Below are 26,606 nucleotides of genomic sequence, written 5' to 3'. Positions count from 1 at the left end.
TGTTCTTCTGATCCATATTTTGTACTTTTCAAACATAGTTATGTATTCATAAGCAGTATATAGAATTATGTTTTTTCACACTGTTCATATAATTTTGTAACTTTTTTTTTCACTCCACATTACGCCTTTGCGATTTCTCCATAGATCTAGGTCAGTGATTTTCAACTCTGGCTATACATTGAATTCTCCTGGAAAGTTTTTTAAGAATACACACATTCATGAGCCTTACTCCCATAGATTATGAGTCACTGTTCTGGAGCAGAACCTAGGCTTTTTTTAAAATAGACTTTATTTCTTAGAGCCATTTTAGGTTTATATAAAAATTGAACAGAAAGTACAGAGTTCTCACATAAGTCACTCCCAACCACAGCTTCCTCTATTATTAACATCTTGCACTGATGAACATTTGCTATAATTGATGAACCAATATTGATACATTATTATTAACTGAAGTCCTTAGTTGACATTAGGATTTACTCTTTGCGTTGTACAGTTCTTTGGATTTTGCCAAATGCATGATGTCATGTGTCTACCATTATAGTATCATACAGAATAGTTTCATTGTCCTAAAATTCCTTTGTCCTCTACCTATTCACTCCTCTCCTCTTACCCTCCCCAACCCCTGGCAACCACTGATCTTTTTACTGTTTCTATAGTTTTCCCTTTCCCATATGTCATATAGTTGGAATCATGTGGTGAGTAGCCTCTTCAGACTGGCTTCTTTCACTTAGCAATATGCAATAACATTCATGTACAGGTTTTTACGTGGACATAAGTTTTCAACTCATTTGAGTAAACGCCTAGGAGTGCGATTACCAGATTGTATGGTAAGACTATATTTAGCTTTGTAAGACACTGCTAAACTATCTTCCAAAGTGGCTGTGTTATTTTGCTTTCCTTCCAGGAACGACTGAGCACTAGTATTTTTTAAAAGCTCCCCAGGTAATTCTATTGATAATATGCAGCCTAGCAAGTTGAAAATTCACTATTCTATGTTATTCATTTAGAGATGGTAGAATATGAAGCATGGTAGTTCAGAGATCAGGCTCCAAGAGCAAACTATTAAGGTTGGTGCAAAAGTAATTGCGGTTTCAGCATTGTTGAAATTGCTGTTTGATATTGGAATACGTTCTTAAATAAATGTGGTTATGTTATCCATCATTTTAATGTTCATTTCTTATTTTATTTTTTTTTTTGCTAATGACTTGCTACTTGCTGTTTATATTTATTTTAGACTATGGAAATAATGTTAGACAAAAAGCAAATTGAAGCAATTTTTTTATATATTGAGGTCAAAATGGGTCGTAAAACAGAGGAGACAACTTGCAACATCAACAACAACTATGCATTTGACCCAGGAACTGCTAACAAACCTACAGTGCAGTGGTGGTTCAAGAAGTTTTGCAAAGGAGACAAGAGCCTTGAAGATGAGGAGCACAGTGGCTGGCCACTGGAAGTTGACAACAACCAACTGAGAGCAGTCATCAAAGCTGATCCTCTTACAACTACAGGAGAAGTTGCCAAAGAACTCAACATAGACCGTGCTATGGTCGTTTGGCATTTGAAGCAAATTGGAAAGGTGAAAAAGCTTGATAAGTGAGTGCCTCCTTAGCTGACTGAAAATCAAAAAAATCGTCGTTTTGAAGTGTCCTCTTCTCTTATTGTACGCAACAACAACGAACTATTTCTTGATCAGATTGTGACGTGCAACGAAAAGTGGATTTTATACAATCACCAGCAACAACCAGTTCAGTGGTTGGACCGAGAAGAAACTCCAAAGTACTTCCCAAAGCCAAATTTTCACCAAAAAAGGTCATGGTCACTGTTTGGTGGTCTGCTGCCAGTCTGATCCACTACAACTTTCTGAATCCCAATGAAACCATTACCTCTGAGTTGTATGCTCAGCAAATCAATGAGATGCACCAAAAACTGCAATACCTGCGGCCGGCATTGGTCAACAGAAAGGGCCCAGTTCTTCTCCATGACAATGCCTGACCGCACATCACACAACCAACACTTCAAAAGTTGAACGAATTGGGCTACAAAGTTTTGTTTCGTCCACCACATTCACCTGACCTCTCGCCAACCGACCACTACTTCTTCAAGCATTTCGACAACTTTTTGTAGGGAAAATGCTTCCACAACCAGCAGGTTACAGAAAATGCTTTCCAAGAGTTTGTCGAATCCAGAAGCACAGATTTTTACACTACAGGAATAAACAAACTTATTTCTCATTGGCAAAAATGTGTTGATTGTAACGGTTCTTATTTTGATTAATAAAGATGTGTTTGAGCCTAGTTACAGTGATTCAGAATTCACGCTCCGAAACCACGATTACTTTTGCACCAACCTAATGTAGAGGTTCAAATCCTGCCTCTCCTACTTCCTGACTACATGACCAAGCAAGTTATTTAACCTTACTGATGTTTAAAGTGGGAATAATATAAGCACTTGTCTCATGTGATGGTTGTGAGAATTTAATTCATTATATAATGCTCAGAAGAAGGGCCGGGATCTCTAAGGGCTACAAATGTATTATTTAAATATAAATGCTAACTTTAGGATAGGATTTATCTCTGGGGAGAGAGGAGAATGTGGTAAAGGGAAGATATAAAGGGGGCCTCTGCTATAATTTTTAGATTTTATTTCTTAAAAAATATGAAGACATTTTTATTAAATAAAAATAACCTACATATTCAATAGGAAGATAGGATTAAATTAAGTATGATGCAGCCACACAGTGAGATACTATCCTGTTAAACCTGTCCATTGAGGTCTCAGTTTTGGTTATTATACTTTTAAGTTCTATAATTTCCCTTGCTATTTTTTCATAGTTTTTCAGTTTTCTGTCAAAATTCTCAATTTTGTCTTTTATCTTTTTGAACATAGTAAACATAAGTATATTTCAAAGTATGTATCTGATAACTCCAATTTATGGAGCCTCGTAGGTTGATTTCTGCTATTATTTGTGTTGGTTTCCGTTGATGATATCTTGTTTCCTTGTGTACATGTTTATATTTTATTGTGTGCTGGTCGTTGGATTTGCAAATAATTTGAGGCTAGGATGATATCTTCCTGTGGATGTAATTTATGTTTGTTTAGCAGTTCAGAATCACCTCATTAAATTTTTAGGCATTAATATAATTCAAAACTCTGTTGCAGTCCCTGTGAGAGCCTGTGTATTTCTGGTTCACCTTTACTCCCGGAGTTAAGTCCTTTGTAGGAGGCAGGGTCCTATACCAAAGCAAGGAAGTTCACCAGGACACTCCCCCATCCCTTGGTGGGCTGGGTCCTATACTCTAACTCCTGTTTCCCTAGCTATCAGTACTCCTAGCTAATTCTACAGAATTGACCAACTCACCCAGGGGAAAGGCAGCTTTAAACTGCTCTCCTGGACTCCATCCTATCCTAGATCCTGGCCCAGTAATTCTTTTCTAACTTGTTAGTCCTCCCATATCTTCAAGAAGGGGTGTTTTAAATTTTTGTACAGCTTTTCGTAGCAAGAATGTTGGTCTAAATTCCTTAGATCTGGAGCTAGGTACAGTGGCACGTGCCTATAGTCCCAGCTGCTCAGGAGGCCATCACGGGAGGATCACTTGAGCCTAGGAGTTCAAGGCCAGCCTGAGCAACATAGCAAGACCCCGTCTCTTATAAAACAAACAAAAAAATTACATAGATCTACCATTAGCAGAAGTGGAAGTCCACCTAAGTCCTCTTGAGTAAAATTTTATGACTCAGCGTTCCGGAAACATCCAACTTTTCTCTAAACATCTTAGGCATTCTTGTTTGAAATTCTTTTGTTACACCTAAATGACTGAAACTGTCCTGGGCGTCACACAGAAAACAGAGGCAATTTACATTCGAGAAAACCAAATTCAAATTTGTAGGCCCTAAGCACAGGGGATGAGTTGCTACAACTTTCGGAGAAGCAAAATACAACATTTTCTGAGCTCTCTCTGATGCCAGAGACCTTGAGCAAAAGGAGAATTGCCATGTGACTTTAATAAACACCAGTCTAGCATTATTCCTTTATAAGATAATATTCCTGGCCGGGCGTGGTGGCTCACACCTGTGGTCCTAGCACTTTGGGAGGCCAAGGCAGGAGGATCATTTGAGCTCAGGAGTTCGAGACCAGCCTGAGCAAAAAAAGCAAGACCCCATCTCTACAAAAAAAATAGAAAAAAATTAGCCAGACTTGGTGGTGCTCACCTGTATTCCCAGCTACTCTGGAGGCTGAGGCAGGAGAATTGCTTGAGCATAAGAGTTTGAGGTTGGAGTAAGCTATGATGACACCACTGCACTCAAGCTGGGATGACAGAGACTCTGTCTCAAAAAAAAAAAAAAAAAAAAAACCAAAAAGATAATATTCCTAATAATTCTATTGATTAAGTGAAAATACTAATGAATCCCACTTAAGTCAATGTTCAATAAAAAGTTGACTATTACAGGTCATAGATATAATTTTACTTTAAATTTCATAGTTGGAAAAGAAGCATGTAATGCTTAGTTAAAATCGTAAGAGTAAAGCCTTTAGGAGTAGGTGAGGTTTTCTGAGATAAAGAAGGACAATCTTGGAAAAGAGGACCAAGGATGGAGAATGGTTTGGAAGTAAAGGTAAAAGGAGAAGCCAGCGATCAGCTGTTTTGTCTATTCTAGTTGCTACTCTTTCAGCTAAGAATTCTGAATTCTTAGTTCAGAATTCAGAAGTGAAGTCTTGAATGAAGTACAAATTACTTTTTTTAACTTGGTATAATGGAAGAAACATGTACTAAAGCTGTAATTAATAAAAACAGACTTGGCTTCTAATTCCAGGTCCAGCTGTTTTATGATTTGGGGCAAATGACTTAATCTTTTGTAGGTTGTTTCCTCCTATATAAAAATAGTGATAAATTTCGCCTTATAGGGCTGTTGTGGAGATTAGATTAAATTAAAGGAGCTAACATATGAAAAGGCCCTGACACACAGTAGATATCAATAAATATTACATTCCCTTCCTTTTTTTCCTTCAACCATCATAGGTAAGATATGTCTTCCATTGCTAAAAATTTCCTCTATTGGACTATTGACGTTTCTTTCTACTGATTTTTCTATCTAATTGGTTAATATAATTTATTCTTCCTCAAAAAGTCTTGATGAGGCCCACACATATTGTAAATTGGGAGGCTGGGGCCCATATAGGGACTCAGAATTAAGTTTCCCAGTCTTCTAGGATCTACAGTAGAGGGAAGCTCAAGAATCTAACTTGTCTGGACTCCAGCCCTGACTGAGTAGCATTTGGAATTCTTCCAAAAAGAACTGGAAATATTCAATCTCATAAGTCATAGTAAACAATCATAACTACTTAGTGATGTATTTACTTCAGTTTTTTATATCTGTTTGCCTATAAACTGATTAGCCAAATGAGAGAGTATATGATCAATGTCCCTCTTACTAGCACAAATTAAAAGTGGTTCTGAAGTGACAATGAGCAATCAGAAGCTGCTGTCGTCCACCCTTCTTATTCTTTTCAGTTCACCCAGCTCTTGGTGCCTGGGTGGGTACTCTAGTAGAGAGATTCAGAACAGAGCTAAACCTTCTCAAGGCCAGAGAGAATATAAATAATGTAGAAATTAAGTAGCCATTTTTAAAGCTTTGAGGAGGATGAAAGGGGAAATAATCTCCTTGTGGTGTGAGGGGTTAAAACTAGATTCGTTTTCAGCTTCCCAGCATGGGATCATGTTTCTGGGAACCTAGAGGTCTGCTCTGTCAGGATTTGGCCCAGGCTTTTTGGCTCACCCTCTTGTCTGTCATTTATAATTAGGATAGAATGAAATGAGAAATGAGTGCAAATAAGTAGCACCATCCTTCTTCGTTTTGTCAAGCTGTGGATTTTATGTTGGGAATGTTTAGATGCAGGTAGCCACTTTGATAAAGCCATGTCAAAATGACACTGACTATAAATCCATCGACTTCTTGAGGCATATCCTACAGATATATTTATACAAGCGTATAAAGACATATGCACAAGGGTGATTATTAAAACAAAGTTGTAATAGGGAGAAAAAAAGCCCAGAACTACCTAAATATCCATCTCTAGGGAATTGACTTAAATAAATCATTACACATCCATATAATGGACTACTATTTCTCTCTTGAAATAAAATGAAGAAAAAATGGGTACAGGCATGGAATATGTCCACAATATTTTGTTTAGAAAGCTGACAGAAATGTATCTAATTATTCCTTTAAAATTTTAAAGTGTTTTTAAGCCAGTTGTAGTATGTGGATCTTATGTGGATCCCAATTCAAACCAAAAAAAATTTTTAGTTCCTTTTTTGAGATAATTAAGGTAAACGCTGTCAGGATATTTAATATCATAGAATCCTTAATTTTAGGTATGATAATGATGTTGGACTATATTTTAAAAGAGTCCTTACCTGTTTAGAGACACTTACTGAAATCGTTAAATATTAACTGATAAGATGTTGGGATTTGCTTGAAAATAATCCAGTCCTGGGGGAAGGGGAACGTGGGCAGGAGCATAGATAATACAAGGTTGGGCATGAGTTGAAAATTATTAAAGTAAGGTGATGGGTACATGGGAGATTTATTATACTATTCCTTTCTACTTTTGAAGATAGGCTTGAAATTTTCCATAATAATGGATAATAATTTCATGTTTAATGAAATAAATTTTACATTGTTTATATATACTTGTGCCTGTATATTTGTCTATGCATAGAAAATATCTTAAATGATAAACACTAATCTGTTAATAGGAGCTACCTCTTAGAATTGAGACGGGAACTACTTTTATTTGTAATACCATACTATTTTATTTGATTTTTATAACAAATTTGTGTTGTTTTCATAATTGCAAGAAGTCTTTTTTTTAAAATACTAAGTTAGAAATAGATATATAACATTAGATATCTTTGACCCACCCTGCCCTAACACCTGCACCAATCTTCAAGTGTAGAAATCAGGTGTAGGGAAAGGGTCTGCCTTGAACATTTCTTGGGAATAAAATTTTTAATGTGAAAGTATAATGATTTAATTTTTGGCTGCATAAAAATATCTCCCCAGGAGGGAAAAAAAAGCCTGTGTCAGAGACGCCTTTTTCAAAATGTTCATGTATCCAGCCTTCCCACAGCAACATCTTTCAGCCATTCTTCTGGTGTGAGAAATCCCTAAGAGCTAGGGAAGTTTTTTCTTAATTTTCTTTAGAGAGCCTGGGCCTTCTATAGGAAGACCTTGACCACCATGACTTGAGGTTTTGTTAGAGGAATTTATAACTCGTAAATAACTTAAGTATTTCTACTTTGAGGATGCCCCTTCCCTAGTATGCCAAATAAACACACCTGGCTGATTTTGGATGTGCGTAGGTATTCTAGGCAAGAACAACCTGCATTTCAAGGACAGAGCAAGCAGAAGTAGTATAAGTTTTTGAAAGAAATACCTTCCCAGATCCATTTACTAGGTCCCAAATGTCATTGTTAATATCTTCCTGCCCTCAGGATTTCTTGGTTTAACTCACTTGACCCAGATATTGGCAGAAGAGTAAGATGATTATCAGAGAGTGTCTAATCATCAGGAAACTTAAAAAACAAATTATTCCAACTTCCTTCTGGAGAAGCCCATGTGTAAGGGGTAAACATTAGTATGTATTGTGTGGGACCTATGGCAGTTATGCTAGGAGAAAATTTATTGCTGATGGCAATCAAGCCTGTATTGGTTCCCCACTGCCCAAGGAAAAACAGATGTGATTATTTTGGGGTATATTAGTCAGGGTGAAGAATGCTAGCTGCTGTAACAAACCTGTAGAATCTCAATGACTTAACACAACCAAGATTTATTTCTCCTTATATCACAGTGCAGTGTAGATCTTTGGGCAGGTTCCTTCTATATAGTAGTTACAAAATCACCTTGGACCTCAGAATCCTCCATTGGTTCCTCTGCATCTGGCCTTCCATCAAAAAGAACAGTAGAAAATGTGGAGAAACATGCAGAGGGTTCTGGAGCCAAGGTTGGACATATTATTTCTGCCTCAATTTTATTAACCAGAATTTAGTCACATGGCCCAGCTAATGGTGGCTAGGAAACATAGTTTTCCCAAATGCTTAAGAAGAAAATGCAGTGGTAATCAATGATCATACTACATTATTTTGCCACCGTGTGTACTTTAGTAACTTGAAGTCTAGGGACTTATTCAAGAAGGTTAATAGAAAAGATATGGAAAAACAAATTACATCCAGATATAGCAGGAAAGAAAGATACTAAGTAGATTTATTGCTAAAGACTGCTGAGATAGAGACGATATAAGTTAGCTTATTCCTACAGAACTAGTCCTTGTCCCCATGAGTGGCTAGGCTCTGCTGGGCATAGACATTGTTAGGGCGAGACTCCACTGTCATTCATTAGTACCGAAAACCTAGAGGCCACTAACTTAACCACTCATGGTACTTTTTTAGCTGGGCCAATAATTTAATCCTCTCTATATTTCTTTTTCAGGGTTTGAGTAAAAAAGTTGGCGTATCATCTTCCATTCTCCAAGGTCTCTGGATTTCCTATAGCACAGAAGGTCTTTCCATGGCATTGGCATCTTTACGAAACCTTTACACTCCAAATATAAAGGTAAATGCAAAGAAATTATAAATAGAATAAAGAATTAACTGAAAAAAATAAAGTCAGAAGGACGTTAAGTGGCTATTTAGTTGATCTTTGATTTGCCTTAGACTGTCTCCTCTTTATTAGCCTTTTATTGATAATCTTTTATGTTTTAAATTGTTACATTTTATTCTGTTGAAGACTAACCCTGTTGTCCTCCTACCTTCTATAAGCTGACTTCGTCCTATGGGATCAGGTCCTGCTGATTTTAGAGAGTAAATTGATCTCAGGTAGCGTAGCCTTTGTTTTGGTAGGCACTTTTCTGACCAAGGGTTCATTAGTAGAGACTATGGTCAGCTCTACAGTATGAGTGGCATTTGCTCTTGCTAATGAGCAGTTTATGTAAAGGAAGCATTTTACATTCCTTTCTAAAGGCAAAGTATTGAAAAAGGAACAAATGTGCCCATCAACTGATGAGTAGATAAAGAAAATGTGTGTGTATAGACACACACACACACAACACACAAACACAAACACACACCTTGGAGTACTACTCAGCCATAAAAAGGGATGAAATATTGTCTTTTGTGGCGACTTGGATGGAACTGGAGACCATTATCCTAAGTGAAGTATCTTGGGAATGGAAAAACAAATACTAAATGTTCTCACTTATAAGTGGGAGCTAAATGATGGGTAGATATGGGCATAATGTGGACACTGGAAACTAAGAAGAGGGAAAGGAAAGAGGGATAAACAGTGACCTATTGGGTACAATGTACACTATTCTGGTGACTGATACACTAAAAGCCCTGACTTCAGTGTTAATATAAATCATCTATGTAACAAAAAAACCCAAACAAACAAAAAAAATCACTTGTACCCCCTAAATCTATGGAAATACATAAATACATACATACATAAATGGAGGCAAAAGGAACTAATGAAGATTATAAAATAAAGCAGTTACTAAATGGTACTAGACACTGTGATAGAGTCTCAGATGATTTAATAAAAGATAACTAAAAGGATGTGACTGATGTTTGATTATTATTTCTACATATTTACTTATTTCTAGGTCAGCCGACTGCTGATTTTGGGAGGTGCCAATATTAATTACCGGACAGAGGTTTTAAATAATGCTCCAATACTATGCGTCCAGTCTCATCTTGGTTACACAGAAATGGTGGCCCTACTGTTGGAGTTTGGGGCCAATGTGGATGCCTCTTCTGAAAGTGGCCTGACTCCTCTGGGGTATGCCGCTGCGGCAGGGTACCTGAGCATTGTGGTGCTGCTGTGCAAGAAACGGGCCAAGGTAATGGCTGCCCAACCCTGTTTCTTTTCTTTTCTCCCCTTTTTCTTTCTTGTCAATGTGGAGTCTTTCTTATCTCCCATGTTACCTCGTGAGTCTAGACAGAGTACATCATGCGCTGATGGGAAGCACATCACAGGGAGTGCTGGCTGTGCGTACATTGCAGTGTGTGCCCACTTGCCACTGCCAGTCCGTGCTGCATCAGGACACAGTTCTAAAACCTTTGGGAGGTACTTAGGAAATTGCATTTATCAGTAACCACAAAAAGCCCCTACCAAACAACCCAGAATTTTTCTACTGCGCTCAGAAGAAGCCCCTTCCCCGTTCTAACAAAAAGAGGAAGGAAAAGTGGGGAGGGGGAGCAAGGAGACTGCGGTGGTAAGTCTGAACTGAATGGCACCACAGACCACGCCTTTCATGTGTAGGAAAGAAAGGTTTGCCATGGAGATGAGAACAAGACCAGAGCCCTTCATCCTATCCTTGAAGACCACCACCCTAGAGATACGGGGAGAAGATGATTCTCCCTATTTGTACTCAAACTGCCCAAAGACACCTTGAAGTGTTTCTGTTAGTACATTGCAGTTCTCCAAAAACATTTCCAAAATATGTTTGCTTTATGATACCTCAAAAGCCACTGGTATAAAAGAACTTTATTTCAAAATATTGGTGAAAAGAAAAATGCTAGTCTCACAAATGTAGGCCTCTAGGGAAAATTGTGGCCTCGTAGTATTCTGTTTCAGTCCTGAAAACAAATTGAAGATTTTGGTGGTCTCACAGTGAAACGTAAGTAATACGTATGACCTCATTCTGAGGTGTCCCATACTCTTACCAGGGAAGACAGCGAGACTCCTGCTTCTCCTTTGGAAACTGAGACCTGGAACTCTCAGTGAAGTCCCAGAGCCTTAGATGTCTATGCGACACAGTGAATGTCCACCTGTAGCATTTCATTCATTGGAATGGGCACCTCTAGAGACAGACAGATAACAGCCTCATTACTATTGCTGTCAGATCATATTCTGGTCTCATCTGGGCCTTTCCTGCTGCTCAGTCCTTACACTGCCAAGCCATCGTTTTATGCATCTGTTACCGTTTTCCACGGAGCAGATGTGTAAATCATTTGTACCCTTCTAAGGTCCTGTCACACCTTTTCTGCCCTATGTTACTATGGTTGAGTTCAGCTCAATGTGCCTCTATCTCAAAACTCTGTAAGTTCTTACCTACATTCACCTTACTTCCACCTCAGAGAAGGAAGTATTTACCTTCCTTTTCAAACCAGCTGCCTCCACTCCACCTATACTCTTGATCCCAGCATGTTGCCCATTCTCTCACATATTATTTCATTCTTTTTCTAAATTCACACTATGTTTTTTTCTCAGTTTCTACAAACCCTGAATGTTTCCCCTAACCTAAAAAAGACATTTCCCTCTGTCTTGCTAACCAGAAGCTACATCCTGTCTCTTCCCTTTCATGTCCACCAAACATGACCTAAGAGTCATCTCTATTTGCTACCTCTGCTTCCTTACTACTCCTTAACCACTTGCAATCCGGCTTCCATGAGTGAGAAAGGAGGCAAATTATTAAAATCATAAGCTTCGGCATCAAAAAAGACAACTGTATCCACGCTTACTTTATATGAGGCCTTGGATAAGTCATTGAACCTCTCTCAATCTCACTTTTTTTCACCTGTAAAAAGGATTGATAGAGTCAGTGTGAGGATTAAAAGAGGTAAATAAAGCCTTTTTAAAAAGAGATAAAGTCTATTTTAATCTCATACAGTACCTAATAAATAACCTTAAAAAAAGAAAATACCCCAACCTCCCAGTATTCTACTGAGCTACTCTCTCAAAAGTCTCTAACAACTGCCAATCACCAAATAAAGCAGCTTTTTCTCATTCCTCACCCCTCTAAACCTCTCCATAGTACTGGCAATAGTGAACTTTTAATATTGTCCTAGTCCCTTCCCCCTTCTCTGGTTGCTCTTCTCTCTTCCCTCTCCTAATATAACTAACCATTCACTAAAATTTTGTCCTCTGGTCTTCTCCTCCTTCGCCACACTCTCTCCCATGGCTTCAGCTTTACAATGATATGCTTTGGAATCAAACCCGGCTAGGTTCTAGTTCTCTTACCTGCATTTGGGCGACTCTTAAGTCCAAATTGCTTATTCCTGAAAGTTTTTTTGAGCCCTAGTTTCATATTCCTAACCACCTCCTTGACAGTTATGCCCAGATGCCTCACTAATACCTCACATTTAATACACTAATGTACCCTCCATTTTTCTCAGAACTAAGGAATCTTTACACCTTTCTCTCCTTTGCCCTCCTCTTTTAGGAGCCAGCTCTTTTCAATTTTATCCTCAAAGTAGCTTGAGCAGCTATTCCTTCATCTCTATCCCAATTGCCACCATCCTTATTCTTGGTATCTTGTTGTGTAACAAACTCCCTTTTCAGATTCTAATCTTATCTATTACACACTGTCCCCTTAGCTTTCTTAAACCTTTTGCTTTGAAATAATTTTAGACTTTCAAAAATAGTACAGAGACCCAACACAAAGAAATGAGGTGATGGATATGCTAATTGCCCCGATTTGATCATTACACATTGTATATATGTGTTAAAATATCACACTGAACACCATAAATATGTACAATTATTGTGTCAATTAAAAATAATAAAATCAAATAAATTTAAGTGAGTCTCTTGTAGGCAAAAAAGAAAGAAAAAAATTATGCAGAGAGTCCCATAAGTCCTCTAACCAGCTTCCCCTAATGTTTAAGTAACCATAGTCTAATTATCAAAACCAGGGGATTAATACTAATAACATGCTATTAACTAATCTACAGACCTTGCTGAAATTTTTCCTGTTGTCCCACTAATATATTTTTCCATTACAGGAGCCAATTTCAGGATCCCGTATTACATTTAATGTGTCTCCTTAGTCTTCTCTAATCTGTGAGAGCTCCTGAATCTTTCTTTGTCTTTTATGATCTTGACAATTTTGAAGAATCCTGGCAGTTGTTTTGTAGCATGTTTTTCAATTTAATTTGTCTTATGTTTTCTCATGATTAAAACATGATTAAATTGAGTTTATGTATTTTTGGAAAGAATACCACATAAGCAATACTATGCCCTTAATTAAAATGCAGCATTTGAGGTACATGATGTTCTTATTACAAGTGATGTTAACTTCAGTAACTCTGGTCAAGGTATAATGTCTTCCACTGAAGTTACTGTTTCCCCTTTGCAATTAAGAAATATCTCTTAGGGAGGTGATTGAGACTAGGCAGATGGATAGCCTGCTTCTCATCATACTTTTAGCCACTAATTTTAGGATCTATGAATTATTCTTGCTGCAGTACTTATTGCTTTGGTGTTAGCCTAACAGTGATTTTCTGTTTTCATTATTCCTTCAACATTTATTAATTGGAATTTTACTGTAAAGAAAAGCTGTCCCTTCATCTCCATGTGTTTATTTATTATCATTATGGAGTCATGGATATTAATTTATTCTATAAATAACTTTACCATTATTATGAATTTTATTGCTCAAATTACCCCAGATCTGGCCATTGGGAACTCCTCCAAGTTGGTTCCTGTGTCCTTTCAATTTCCTCCTATTATTTTTTTTTTTTTTTTTTGAGACAGAGTCTCACTGTGTTGCCCGGGCTAGAGTGCCATGGCGTCATCCTAGCTCACAGCAACCTCAAACTCCTGGGCTCAAGCGATCCTACTGCCTCAGCCTCCCGAGTAGGTGGGACTATAGGCACGTGCCACCATGCCCGGCTAATTTTTTCTATATATTTTTAGTTGTCCAATTAATTTCTTTCTAATTTTAGTAGAGACGGGGTCTCGCTCTTGCTCAGGCTGGTTTCGAACTCCTGAGCTCAAACAATCCGCCTGCCTCAGCCTCCCAGAGAGCTAGGATTACAGGCGTGAGCCACCACGCCCGGCCCTCTCCTATTATTTTTTGAGCACTTCCTTACTTTCTGGCACTACAAGATGTTCTATCTAGACTCATGTTTTACAATTATTGCCCCAGCCCTAGAATCAACCATTTCTTCATGGAGCCATAGTTTCTTTTATCCATCCCCTTAGTTTTTGAAAATAAAGTTCTGATCATGAACGCTCTCAAAGACTCTACTACCTATTGATTAAAATTCAAACCATATAGCCTGGCATTCAAAAATATCCATGCTCTGGTCCCAAAAGACCCTCTCCACCTCAGAATTTAAACTTCCTTTTCATGTATCCCTACCCTTACAAAAAGTAAAATAAATTAGTCATGTCCTATCTCAGCCGGTTGAGATAGACCTTTCCCTCTCAATCTGTTCCTGATTCTCCCTGGGAATTAATTTTTTCCTTCCTTTGAAATTTTATTGCGTGTTTACTTTCCTTATGACATTTATTATATACGCCATTGTTTTTGTCACATTGGTCACATCTCCCCATCTTATTCTAAAGTACTTCAGAATAGAATCTGTATATTACTATTTTATTCACCTTTTTATCCTAAATGGTAATGCGCATACTAGGCTTTCCATAAACATTCGTTATGTGGATGGCTGGGTGGAATTGAAGTCAATGGGAAAGCCTGGAACAGAACCTCTGTTTCAGTGTTCTAGCTACCACAGGACAAGTAACCACCTACATGCCAGAAATAGCTGCTCATCTATTGGAACTTGTGGCTAAGGTCCTTCTGGTAGATTGATCTTAATAAGGCTCTTCTTTCAGCCTAAACTTGTAACCTACACTGAAATTATAAAAACTGCTAGTGGTGCTTAGTCTAGCATTAAGCTCCAAATGCCTCTAGCCATTTTGGCCAAAGCTTTGAGATTTTGTCCTCCCACTGGAAGAAAGAAGTAGCCTTTGCCAAAGCTTGGTGGTCAGATGAGTAATTCATGATATGAGATATTGGGCTTCTTTGGAAGACCAAAAAACTATAGCTTCAAACCTTTTTCTTCCCTTTCATGATTTCAAAGACCTTTTTTTGCCAGCAGAGCTACAAGTCTCTCAAATCTTGGTCTGAAAAGAACTATTTGAGATCAAAGGAGAATGTAACTCAGGAAAACAAAGTTCAAGCTGAGAGTTTTGTTTTTTATTTTTCTTTTAATGTGAAAACAAAAGCCTAACCTTTTCTGGGGAAAAGAAGTTCTCTCCAAAGGGACATCTAGCAGAGCCATAGCTCAGTAATGATCCAGTCTGAGTAGAGTACCTTTTAAATTTGCTCAGAGATTGGTTCAAGGAGTGGAAAGGATGCATCTTAGTAGTCCAGACATGTGCGATGGGCTGATGTGACTAGACTGAGAGTATAGCCCCATGTCTTTGTTCACAAAGATTTTTCTGTCTTCTCTCCTAGGTGGATCACTTGGATAAGAATGGGCAGTGTGCTTTGGTTCATGCTGCACTCCGAGGTCATCTAGAGGTTGTCAAGTTTTTGATTCAGTGTGACTGGACAATGGCCGGCCAGCAGCAAGGAGTATTTAAGAAAAGCCATGCCATTCAACAGGCCCTCATTGCTGCAGCCAGCATGGGTTACACTGAGGTAAGAAGTAGGTGATAGGATTATTTTTCCAAGGCATATATTGAAAAATCTGGAGACCTAAGACAAAATGATTGTATTAAGACAAAATTGCCAGCCAATTAATATGAATTTTTTATTATTGCTCTGAAGAATAAGGAGATTAAACTCCATGAAGCTCTTGACTACTGAAATACTGATGTCCCTAGAATTATGGGCACAGGAACATAAGAGTTGGAAAGGACTGTGGAAATTATCTAATCTCATTCTTCCCCATGTTTCCACCCCTATTTAACAGACAATGACATGAAGGCTCATAGGGATTAATTATTGACCTGCAGTCACATGGTTAGATAAGGTGGCATGGGAAGACCATAGCATTCAGAATTTCAGGAGGACCAGGTTTGAGTCCCAGGTTTGCTATTCATTAGCTCTAGACCTTGGGCAATTTCCCTAATCTCTGAGAACCTTAGTTTCCCATGAGTAAAATGAAGCTAATAAATTCTTTTATATAAGGCTATGATGAAGGGTGCTTTGTAAACTGTTAAACACTATACAATTTATTTATATGTTGCTAATTTATTAATGATGATGATACTAATGGTGGCAAATATATGGAATTGATAGTGTGTTAACCTACCCCAAGGAGGGGAATGGGGAGGAACAGGCATTTGTGTGATTTGTGTGAGTGTATGTGTATACATACTTAAGGTTTTTATAAATTTTAGTGATATAAAGAATGTATTTCTCACAATTTACAAATAATAATGAAATGCACAATACTCTTAAGTGAATGCTTTTATTGATTTTTGCCACATTTGTATCTGTAGCTAATCTGTGATTGCAACGTATAACCATGATTTAACAAATGGAGTTGCATCCCAATTTGTTCTTTTCCCAGTAATTTTATTGCCATTAAATCTGTGTCATCTACTGTTAAACTACTTCTTATCCTCATACAAATTATATTCATTGAACTGAAACCTCTTTCAGCATTAGCAATATATCAAACCCTGATTTCTAATGTTTGCCAATTTCCAAAGTGTAAATACTCCCACCATGGCAAATTTCAAGGTACCAATGTGACATCACTGAACACAAAGGTGGGACAAAGTGCAAAATAGCACACCATTATGTAATATTTCTGCCATACAGACACAATAAATACAAATAACCTCAACAGTATAGATGATAGTAAGAAATAGTTAAATAATTAGGAAGTTATGGGATTTGAGTATTCTTTAACCTTTGTTTTTAATATAATTTATTTAATAGTTATTTGATTTTTAATGAACAAGTAGCTTGCAAAATTCCTGAAGATTTAACGGTCAGTTCTCATGGGCCAGTACATGCCTGCTCCACACCACTGCATGGGATGCTCAGTGAAACAGCTACCCTATCAACTGACCTGATATGTCACCAAGGGAATATTAAGTAAAATCAAAATTTTTATTATCTATGGAAGGGTTTTTAATTCTTTATACAGTCAAATTCCTGGAAGCAGAGCTATCACTTTTCTTTATTGTTAGGGGTCATTCTCCCTTTACTAGTCCTTATAATTCTGAGAGGAAACAGAAAGATAATTGCTCTACTCTGAAGAAATTCAGGCCTCAATTTTCTCATATTTATTTTCTGTGGTCCTTTTATTGGGAGGATGAAGTATTGCTTCTTTAACTTAAATATGAGGAATATGTAATTTTTTAAATCACATGCTATATAAATGAATTGTGTTCTAGAGAAACATGTACCTGATAGGACAAATGCTCATCATGGCAGCTCTGAGTTTCTTTGTTAGGAGAGTCAATTCTGATTCCTTTTGTGTGCAAGAGATTTAGTAATACTTGAATCATCCAAGTATCTTCCAAACCTCACAGATTGGTGTCCATAGCATAGTTTTCCACCTGAAGTTTGAGCTGACACAACTTCTTGTTTCAGATTGTCTCCTACCTACTTGATCTTCCAGAAAAAGATGAAGAGGAAGTGGAGCGAGCACAGATCAACAGCTTTGACAGTCTCTGGGGAGAGACAGGTACTGCTCGTGGACATTGCTCTCTCCTCTCATGAAGGTGTTGTATTTGTGTGGACTCTGTGTATCTCACATCTCACACCCTTATTTCTTCCCTATCATACCTTTGGCAGTCGTCTGTCTTACGACTTTTGTATTGAGACCATTCAGCCAAAGTAAAAAGTCAAGCAATTTCCCTTTTTCAATCCTTTTCCCTTTTGGATTCTCCATACTGTTAGTACCAGAATCTTCTTTCAAGAAAAACTTTTCCCCTCTGTCGTTTCTAAATATTCTTAGAAGACTGAAAGTTAACTTATAATGTGCCAAACCAGAGCAGAAAATAAGTGTGGCCTTTCTCTTTTTTTATGTGATCATTGTAGTAATTAGGAATACATATTTCTCCCATCAAAATAACTCTTTCCACCTGCATTTTTAAACCAGGATGTTAAGTTTTTATTCACACCTCTGGCTTACCCAAGTGTTACCATTGTAGAGTGGCATCTGACACAATTAAGCTGATACATTATGAATAAAGTTGCTATCTGGATGCACAATGGAGGTATTAATACTACTCTGTAAGGCCCAACCTTGTGCAATTCCTCTTGGTCTGTAGCAAAGCAATTTCTGTATCATTTGGTACTTCTATACCAACAGAAGCCTATTCCTTGTGTTGTGGCCTTTGCAAGAAATTATTATTGTCTTCCTTCCAAGTCTAAACTGGAGCATCTGGAGAAACATTAGTAACCTTTGATGTGTTTTTATGAAACCAGGGCAGTAAAAAAACTGTAGAGTAACCACAGATATGTGTCATATTTTCCAGGAGAAGTAGGCCAATATTGAGATGGCCAATTTAGGGATGATATTTTACTAAACAAGAAGAGTATGCATTTTTGGTTAGGGTAACATGTTACTAAAAATAAGTGAAGACTCTTGAATTCATTTAAAATTTATAATGATAAATTGTGATATTTCTTCTCATGACAAAATCTTACATAGGTTTCGTGACTTCTTTAACATCACATGGAATGGTCCAAAACTCAGGAATTTACTTCTCAAACTATTCCTCCCTCTGTAAGAGCCAAAGGGAGCAGATGCCAGGCAGCTGCAGCTTAAGAGTCCATGACAGATTAAAGGAAAGTATCCAGCTGGAAACAGCTGCTGTCTCTGGAACCCCACCCTGAGGGAAGCCAGGGGACAGGCTGAGGGGGAGAAACTGGCAAGGAGTATGCATATGTGACCTAGAGCTGCAGAAAGGACATGTTGGTTTACTTCTCCTATCAGCACGACCTTCCCCAACACAGTGTTGCTGTATCTCCCAACAGACCCTTTGTTGCCAAGGGCATGAGCATATAACCACGGAGGTCAGCAAAAAGAATCATGGCCCAGTGGTGATAATGGATAGAAATTATAAGACTAATAGTCTTATATCAAGCACATTCTAGTGCTATACTTGAAAGAAATCCTAAAAATGTTCAAGAAGGTTGTGAACTAAATGGAGGACTTGTTTTATTGATATGAATTTCTTACTAGAATAAAACTTTATGGCCTCAAGATTTTAAAAATATTTCATGTTATAAAGTATACAGTAAATTTTTTACATTCATTTTTGTGCATATGTACCATATCTCAAGATTTTAAAAAGCAAAACTTCATGTCAGTTTGCTTGTAATCAGGATTGTGTTGCATTTAACTTAATTTATATATGTAATATAAATGCAATGATTATAGTATTATAAACATAAAATGCTGTTTAAATATGAGTTAAATGAAATGTATCTGTAATACAATTTCTAGATCCGTGAAAAAATATTTAATTTCAGAAAAATTTCTGGAAAATAATGTCTCTGCTATGTGAACATGATCCTACAATTCAACACTAATATTGAATGGACTTTGATTTACTTTTCTTTCTACAATGATGTCTATTAAGTATACATGATCCTTTCTAACTTATAGCACATGATCATTTAAAATTTATAATGACCCCTTGAATTGTGATGTTTCCTCCCATGGCAAAATCATATGTATTTTTGCATATAAAACTGGTCTGTGACCTGCATCTAGTTGATGGGGGTCTCATCTCTGCAACCCTGACCACCCTGACCTGAATAACACAATTTTTGCCTAAGAAAAATACAGTGGTCACAATGTTTCCAATAATCTGTATCACTTACTCCATCAAATCTAAGTCACCATTAACTTTAAGAAACTATATGTCCATTATTTTATGTGCCACTACAAAAACAAAAACACGTCTGCTAGTTAAACTGACACAATTCTTTATTATCACATCAATTATAAGATGCATCCCGGCCGGGCGCGGTGGCTCACGCCTGTAATCCTAGCTCTCTGGGAGGCCGAGGCGGGCGGATTGTTTGAGCTCAGGAGTTCGAAACCAGCCTGAGCAAGAGCGAGACCCCGTCTCTACTAAAAATACAAAGAAATTAATCAGACAAAATATACAGAAAAAATTAGCCGGGCATGGTGGCACATGTCTGTAGTCCCAGCTACTGGGGAGGCTGAGGCAGTAGGATCGCTTGAGCCCAGGAGTTTGAGGTTGCTGTGAGCTAGGATGACGCCACGGCACTCCAGCCTGGGCAAAAGAGTGAGACTCTGTCTCAAAAAAAAAAAAAAAAGATGCATCCCAATTTAAGAGATATTAAAATTGGGAGGGAGTGAATCTTAGAATCAATGAAATACATCTTAGCATATAATGAAATATTAATTGAGATATAATTTTTACATATCGGATTTTCTAGAAGCAGATCATTAGAATATTGTGGTCGCTTTTGTCCTCCTTTTGCAACCTCTTTATCCTTCCAAATACCATTTTCTACATCCAGCTTTCACCATTTGGATGACTTCCTCCCATCTCACAGGGTTTTCACAGACTTCTTACAGAACAACACAGAAGAAAAGCCAATAAGGTGGCAAGATTGTTCACCACCCCCTCTTCTCCCTTGTGTTGGAGGCACAGACCAGGACTAGCTTTAAGATCTTGTAGCCACTCTGGAGGCCAGCTCTGGAGATACATGGGCCAGTAGAAGCCAGAGTTCACAAAATAAGCCAGATCCCTTTAATTCCTGCCCTCATCGTCAATTGCCTAGATTGTTGCAACTACCTTCTAACTGATCTGCCTCTACCATTTTGTGACTCATCTCCCAGACTTCAGCCAAAGTGATTGTTTCAAGCCATAGTCTGTTTGTGTCCCTTTCCTGCTTACTGACCTTCATTTACTACTTGTAGAATTAAGTCCTTTAATGTAGCATGAGAAGACCAGCCATGATCTCCAGCCTCATATATTGCCTGTCTTCTTCAACCATCCCAATAACAATAAACATGTTGCTTCCCACCTCAATGCCTTTATTCATGGTCTCCCTTTGCCTATCATGCCACCTGCCCCGTCCTTACATACCCATAAGTCTCCTATCTATCTTTCAGCATCCAGCTCACATTGTCACCTCTTCATGGAGGCCTTCTCAGACACTTCCTCTGTGCTACCTCTGTGCCAAGGACATATCTCTATTGTGCTTATCACACTGTATGTTAATGTATTTATATGTCTGTTTTCCGAACTCAACCATGAGTTCCTTGAGAGCAGAGATAGTGTCTGACACATAGCTCAATAAATGTTTAATTAATGTAGTTTCGGATAGCAGTGATCAGTTTATGTCTCCCCAACCACCTCCCTCTCCTTTCTCCCCTTCATTGATCTTACGTGATCTGTCTGTACTGTACTCTTTCAAGGTTGAAAATAGATAAGAGTCATTTGCTTCTCTGCATTCTCTTTAGTGTCAGCATACCATCCAAGCAGACTTTGGCTGGTTCCCCAACTCCAAGCTGCATCCTGTCTGCCTCTTCAAACTCCTTAGATGTTTTCCTTTGAAAAAAGACCATTTATGTCACACAATCTCATCAAATGCTGACAAGCTAGGGAACAAATTCTGTTACCGGCCCCCTAGAAAGAGGTTTGGCTCCTAAGTGCTTTCTTTGCTCTAAGAATTAGTTTGGTGTTTTATAGAACCGGCTTTACCTTAATCTCCTTTCTTTCACAAAGTTTTAACAGTTTTTGATAAGATTCATATAAAATTCAGCCAAAGCAACTCCTTGCTCTTAGATTTTGAAAAGTCCAGATTCCATTTTACATAGTTGTGTTGTTCTGAGATGAAATTGGCCAGCTGTGTTAATAACCATGTCCAGCTATCAGCTGAAAGTTGCTGCCAAATGACATCATAACCTAAACAACAAAGAAAAAGGCCAAATGGAACATTCCCTCTTATATAAATGTGGTATCCAGTGGTGAAAAAATGGGCCATCGAGGGCAATGGAATTGTTAGAGCAGACTTTGTAGCTTTCCAGATGGGCACTGATTGAGAAAATTCAAGCGTGTTCTGTGAACTGGCATCCTTAGTGAAAGGCTTAATTCTGAAATACTGTCTATATTTTCTCCAGGATGCTATAAGTTCTTTTTGTGAAAAAGAATGTATTTGGCTCCCACACATGGGGAGGTTTGCTGTAACCCTATCACCTAGTAGCCACTTTAAATTGGATCAGAGTATGGGAGTTAGAAATTTTCCAAATGTTGTTTATGCACCAACAAGATGGTTCTTATGGTTCCTAACAAATGTCTATCCCAGGCAAATTCTTAAACTACTCTTGTGTTCTGACCCATATACAGAACTCAACAATTTTTTTTTCGGAACTGTTAGAAATATGAACTGGGGAAAGAGGAAAGATCTTTTGCGTTTAAAGAACAGGAGGCAAAACTTCTTTTTCAAGTAAATAATCATAGCCATCAACACCTGAACTCATCCAGTCAGGGATTGGAAATGACCCTTACCTCAGATAGGACCAAGCCTCTGCCCTCCTGTGAGGAACTGAACAGATATGTCAATGTAAAGAGTCCAAAATAAAACTGAAAATACACATAAGACAAGCCACAGATCAGTCTGGGTTAACAGTGCATGTATCTTCTAAAACTGTCACATTTTCCTTTATAAGCCCTTCTTGTCCTTGTGGAAGGAAAAGATTACATGAAGGTTTATCTTTTTGGAAATTACAGGTAGATTTTGCATATGACTCAGTTGTGGATAAATTTGGCCAAGCCCAAAGACAGAATGAATGCCATAATTTGCAAGTGACCATTTGATTTGAATTTCAGTTGCTTCTGTGTTTAGATTCCAACATTTTCAAACTGTAGTATCTGCACCTGCCAAATATTATCATTTTCTGATTTCTTGTTGGAGTAGGTGGCCATAACAAAGGAAGGACCTGCTGACTGCCACATCAGTTTTCCAAGTCAGTTTGGGAAAAAAATTCTCTGTCTTCTTTCTTTAAAATGAAACATAACTCCTACCACGTTCTGACATTGTTTTCCACCCTCCCTTTCCTTCATCCATTCTTTAAAACAATAAAGCTATGCATTTGAGATCCTTTGATTAAATGAAACAAGTACATATTTGTTAAAAGATGGACTTAGTAGCTCCAAAGTCTTCCTTCTACTATTGAATTGGCACTCTGAGAACAAAATAGGCATTCATAGAATCTCCAGTGTATCCAAGACTGTAAACAAGAGACAATAGCAGAAGAAGAAAATGTTTAAGTTTCTTCCTGCTGTGTCCTTTATACTCACTACAGCTATTTTTCTTTTTTTTACCTGTGACACCATTATCTTATATTCAGAAGAAAATAGCCTTTGTCATACCTCTTTTCTCATCTTCAAGACTATTACCTTGAACAATTCTGATTCTCATATAAAAAATGGTTGCAAATGTACTAGAAACTTCTATCTCAACTAATGAAGAAAAAGAATGAAAACTGGCCTAAGGCCCTTAGACTGCAGTTCCTAAATTTGGTTCTCTAAGAGGGTTTGAGAGCCCGGGAGTAGAGATTGGCTAAAGGTAGTTCCCAGCTAATTCTAAAAAAAGACCTTATCTTTACAAAGGCCTTTGTCTCTAGATTCCATCCGTGCATAGACTAGTAGAGGGTTTGTAGTTAGAAAGAGGTACCAAAAAAGAAGTAGGCCAAAGCAGAGAAAATAGTCAGATTAGGGAAAATGAAAACAAGTGAATTTGATCCAAAATGATTTTTCAATAGATTTGGTATTTATAATACCAATTATAATACAATTATATTGTTCCCAAATATTGTGTGCCCATTTAAATGTGTTTTTATTTATTATTTTTCTTTAAAATTTTCCTTCATGGAAAAGTCAGCTAAAATCATCATTCTTGGAGTCAAAGTAGCAATTACATTAATCAAACACAAATATACTACCATTCTTTATTGAGGACTGGAGAGGACAAGAACCACTTATCCTCACTCTTTGTTCTCTGCGCTCAGCCCTAACAGCTGCAGCAGGAAGGGGCAAACTGGAGGTGTGTCGTCTGCTCTTGGAACAAGGGGCGGCAGTGGCCCAGCCAAACCGCCGAGGCGCAGTGCCCCTATTCAGCACTGTTCGTCAGGGCCACTGGCAGGTAAGCAGGATAGCAACTACCAGTCCCTCAGGCAGGAATGAGTTCTGGGTAGGAACTTCTGATGCAGAGAACAAAATAGGTCACAAGCAAAGTTTGGGTTACCCAGCAGTGATCAGGTTTGAGGAATATTCTGGTTAATTGGGAATATGACAAAAAGTTAACATTCAAAACCATTATTTTTGTATATACTACTTTTGTCCTGGTCATGGAGTGACCTCCTTCTTACATTTCACAGTATCCAGAGGTTCACTGGAAGGTTCATTTATCAACAACTCCCCGCTAACCACTTACTTGGAGGTGTCTGAGACTTGATAAAAGAAAATGGCAGTGTATGCAAATTGTAGTTATACAGTCTTTCCAGATGTTTGGGTTTTGGATAAATGTTAATTTATATACTTGGGAGGGAAAAAAAAGCATATTGATAATAATTTTTGGAAGTTTTAAGTAGAAAAAAAGGCTATAGAAGCCAAACAATGCCAAAGAGTTATCAGAGGCACTTTATTGTATTCAGTTCTGTCATAAATACTAACTGCAGGCAAATTTGCAACTGCTAGTGGGTAATAAAATGGCACTGATATAGGTAGTGACTTATGTTGGAACTTCCATTATGGAATTGTTTAGTCTACATCTTGGCCTTTGTTATCTTAAATTCTTTTTTACTTTGTAGCTGAGTTAGATATTCAGAGTTGAATCCCTCTCATTTGGCTGTTGCTAAGAGAGTTAGAGAATAAATCACATGGTACTAGGACTGTACAGGTACTTATAGGGGGTTCTTGCAGTGGAAAGCTATGTATAGAGGTGACTCATATACACAGCAGTAGGCGTTCACACAGTATAAGGGATGGTATGCGTGTGTCTTCTTCACAGCTCTTCTTGGGTTAATTAGTCCCTATTTCTCTGTCCTTGCAGATTGTTGATCTTTTACTCACCCATGGAGCTGATGTCAACATGGCAGACAAGCAGGGCCGTACTCCCCTGATGATGGCTGCTTCTGAAGGCCACCTAGGAACTGTGGACTTTCTGCTTGCACAAGGTGAGTCCTGGATGCTGGAGCTGGTTGACCAGTGCCCATAATAACCCAGTGAACCCATGATTTCCAGCAGTGGAGTCCAGGAGATGTTAAGAACAGATATTATTACTTTAGATGGTTAGAAAATGAAAGACCATCTCTTCTCTTTATATACAGTGGAACCTTCTAACTCTGACATTCTCTGTTTCCTTATGACTTGAGGGATTATAGTCAAATTAACATATTCTAAATATTCAAATCAGTAATCTGCAAATTTTGATTTTTTTTTAATGTACACTCAATAACTATTCATCTTCCAGGGATTGTATTTTGACTTTATCAATTCTTTTGTAAGCCTGCACAACTAATATTTTTCTTGAATCCAAAGGAGGCAAATGGCAGTTAAGACACCTGCTGACAGTGGGACCCTGTATGGGAAATTGGAATATTATTATCCTGTTCTTGTGATAAATTTCTTTTGACACTTACCAACATCCACAAATTCCTGGCGAATGGGAAATAAGTTTAAAGGAGGTTGTGACACCATCGTAAAGCATTTCAGGCTCCTGTCAATTGCTATGACCTCAGTCACCTGTGGATGATGATAACGGACCTCTGTAGTAGAAAAAGCTCAAGTCACTGGTGACTCCGCAGTGCCATCTGGTGGAGCTTGAGCATTTGCATGAACCAGGAGGCAGTGAATTTGTGACTGAAGCCATGACTCCATTCCAGTTAGACTGCACTATTAGGCAACTCCACCTAAACATCTACAATTATATCCGTAAGCACGTGCATTTTCCTTCAAAGAAACCAACCTCCTGAAGAGTTATGCCCAGGCCTGAGCAGCTGCGGGTAGTTGAATTAGGAAGAAGGTTAGGTTTCTTCAAAGATTTCATACTACAGTTCAGTCAGAGACTTGTTGGATCTTTAGCTATATTGTATCCTTCAAGTTTAATTTGTTGGCACAACCTCAGGCTCAAGGTTGAGTCAGAACTAGGAGAGAGATTTGCACAAAGTGGCTCTTGCTTCCCCCAGTACAAGCTACCAAACAAATCTGGCTTCAGGATATCTACCCTCAGTTCTGCTGGGGGCGCGGGGAGGGAAAGGATGTGCCTAGATAAGATGTGGCAGGAATAAATATTCCGAAACAAACTGAGTCCACTGGAAAAGGACCTCTTCAGCCACTGATAACCTTTAGATAGCTGCACAGTATCTGTTTGATATACCAGTAGAAGCTCATTAGACATAGATTGTAGATAATTGTTCTCCATTACCAGTGAAGACATTCTGATCTTTGGACTGTTCGATTTTTTTCACACCTAAATGAGAGACTTTCACTAAATCAAACAAATTATACGAACATTTATTTAGTCTACATTATTTGCAGAGCAGTATACTAAGAACATGAGGGATTTTGATTTTTTTAAATTAATAAACTATAATCTATACCAGCAAAGGGTCCATAATCTGTCAAGAAAGAGATGAAGCAAGGATAAATACCTTAAAGCAGAGAATCCTGAGTGCTCTGATAAAGATTCCCTTTGAGTTGGAATAGGACAGACTTTGAAACTTGAATAGGAAAATTGTTCTACATTTAGAGAGAGGAAGTAATACAGATGAAAGGTCAGGGAAGAGTAACAGAACAGGTTTGGGGAAATATGCAAGCTGTCCAGTGAAGTACAAGAGGACTACTGGGAAATAAAACTG

At 38.0% G+C, this 26,606-nt stretch overlaps 1 protein-coding gene across 1 annotated transcript in view; it reads left to right on the top strand.

The window, feature by feature from the left end:
• Positions 1 to 26,606, top strand: part of TANC2 (tetratricopeptide repeat, ankyrin repeat and coiled-coil containing 2) — a 203,718-nt gene that overhangs the window by 163,338 nt on the left and 13,774 nt on the right. Inside the window, exons 9-14 of the mRNA XM_012659605.1 lie at positions 8,491 to 8,613; positions 9,662 to 9,898; positions 15,248 to 15,433; positions 17,345 to 17,438; positions 23,757 to 23,890; positions 24,800 to 24,923. Of these exons, the coding sequence (XP_012515059.1) occupies positions 8,491 to 8,613; positions 9,662 to 9,898; positions 15,248 to 15,433; positions 17,345 to 17,438; positions 23,757 to 23,890; positions 24,800 to 24,923 (898 nt within the window). The remainder of the gene's footprint in view (positions 1 to 8,490; positions 8,614 to 9,661; positions 9,899 to 15,247; positions 15,434 to 17,344; positions 17,439 to 23,756; positions 23,891 to 24,799; positions 24,924 to 26,606) is intronic.

The sequence above is a fragment of the Propithecus coquereli genome, unplaced genomic scaffold, assembly GCF_000956105.1.
Source record: "Propithecus coquereli isolate 6110/MARCELLA unplaced genomic scaffold, Pcoq_1.0 Scaffold119, whole genome shotgun sequence".
NCBI classification, from domain to species: domain Eukaryota; kingdom Metazoa; phylum Chordata; class Mammalia; order Primates; family Indriidae; genus Propithecus; species Propithecus coquereli.
Note: the sequence above shows the minus strand (reverse complement) of the source record. Positions and strands in the feature narration are given on the sequence as shown.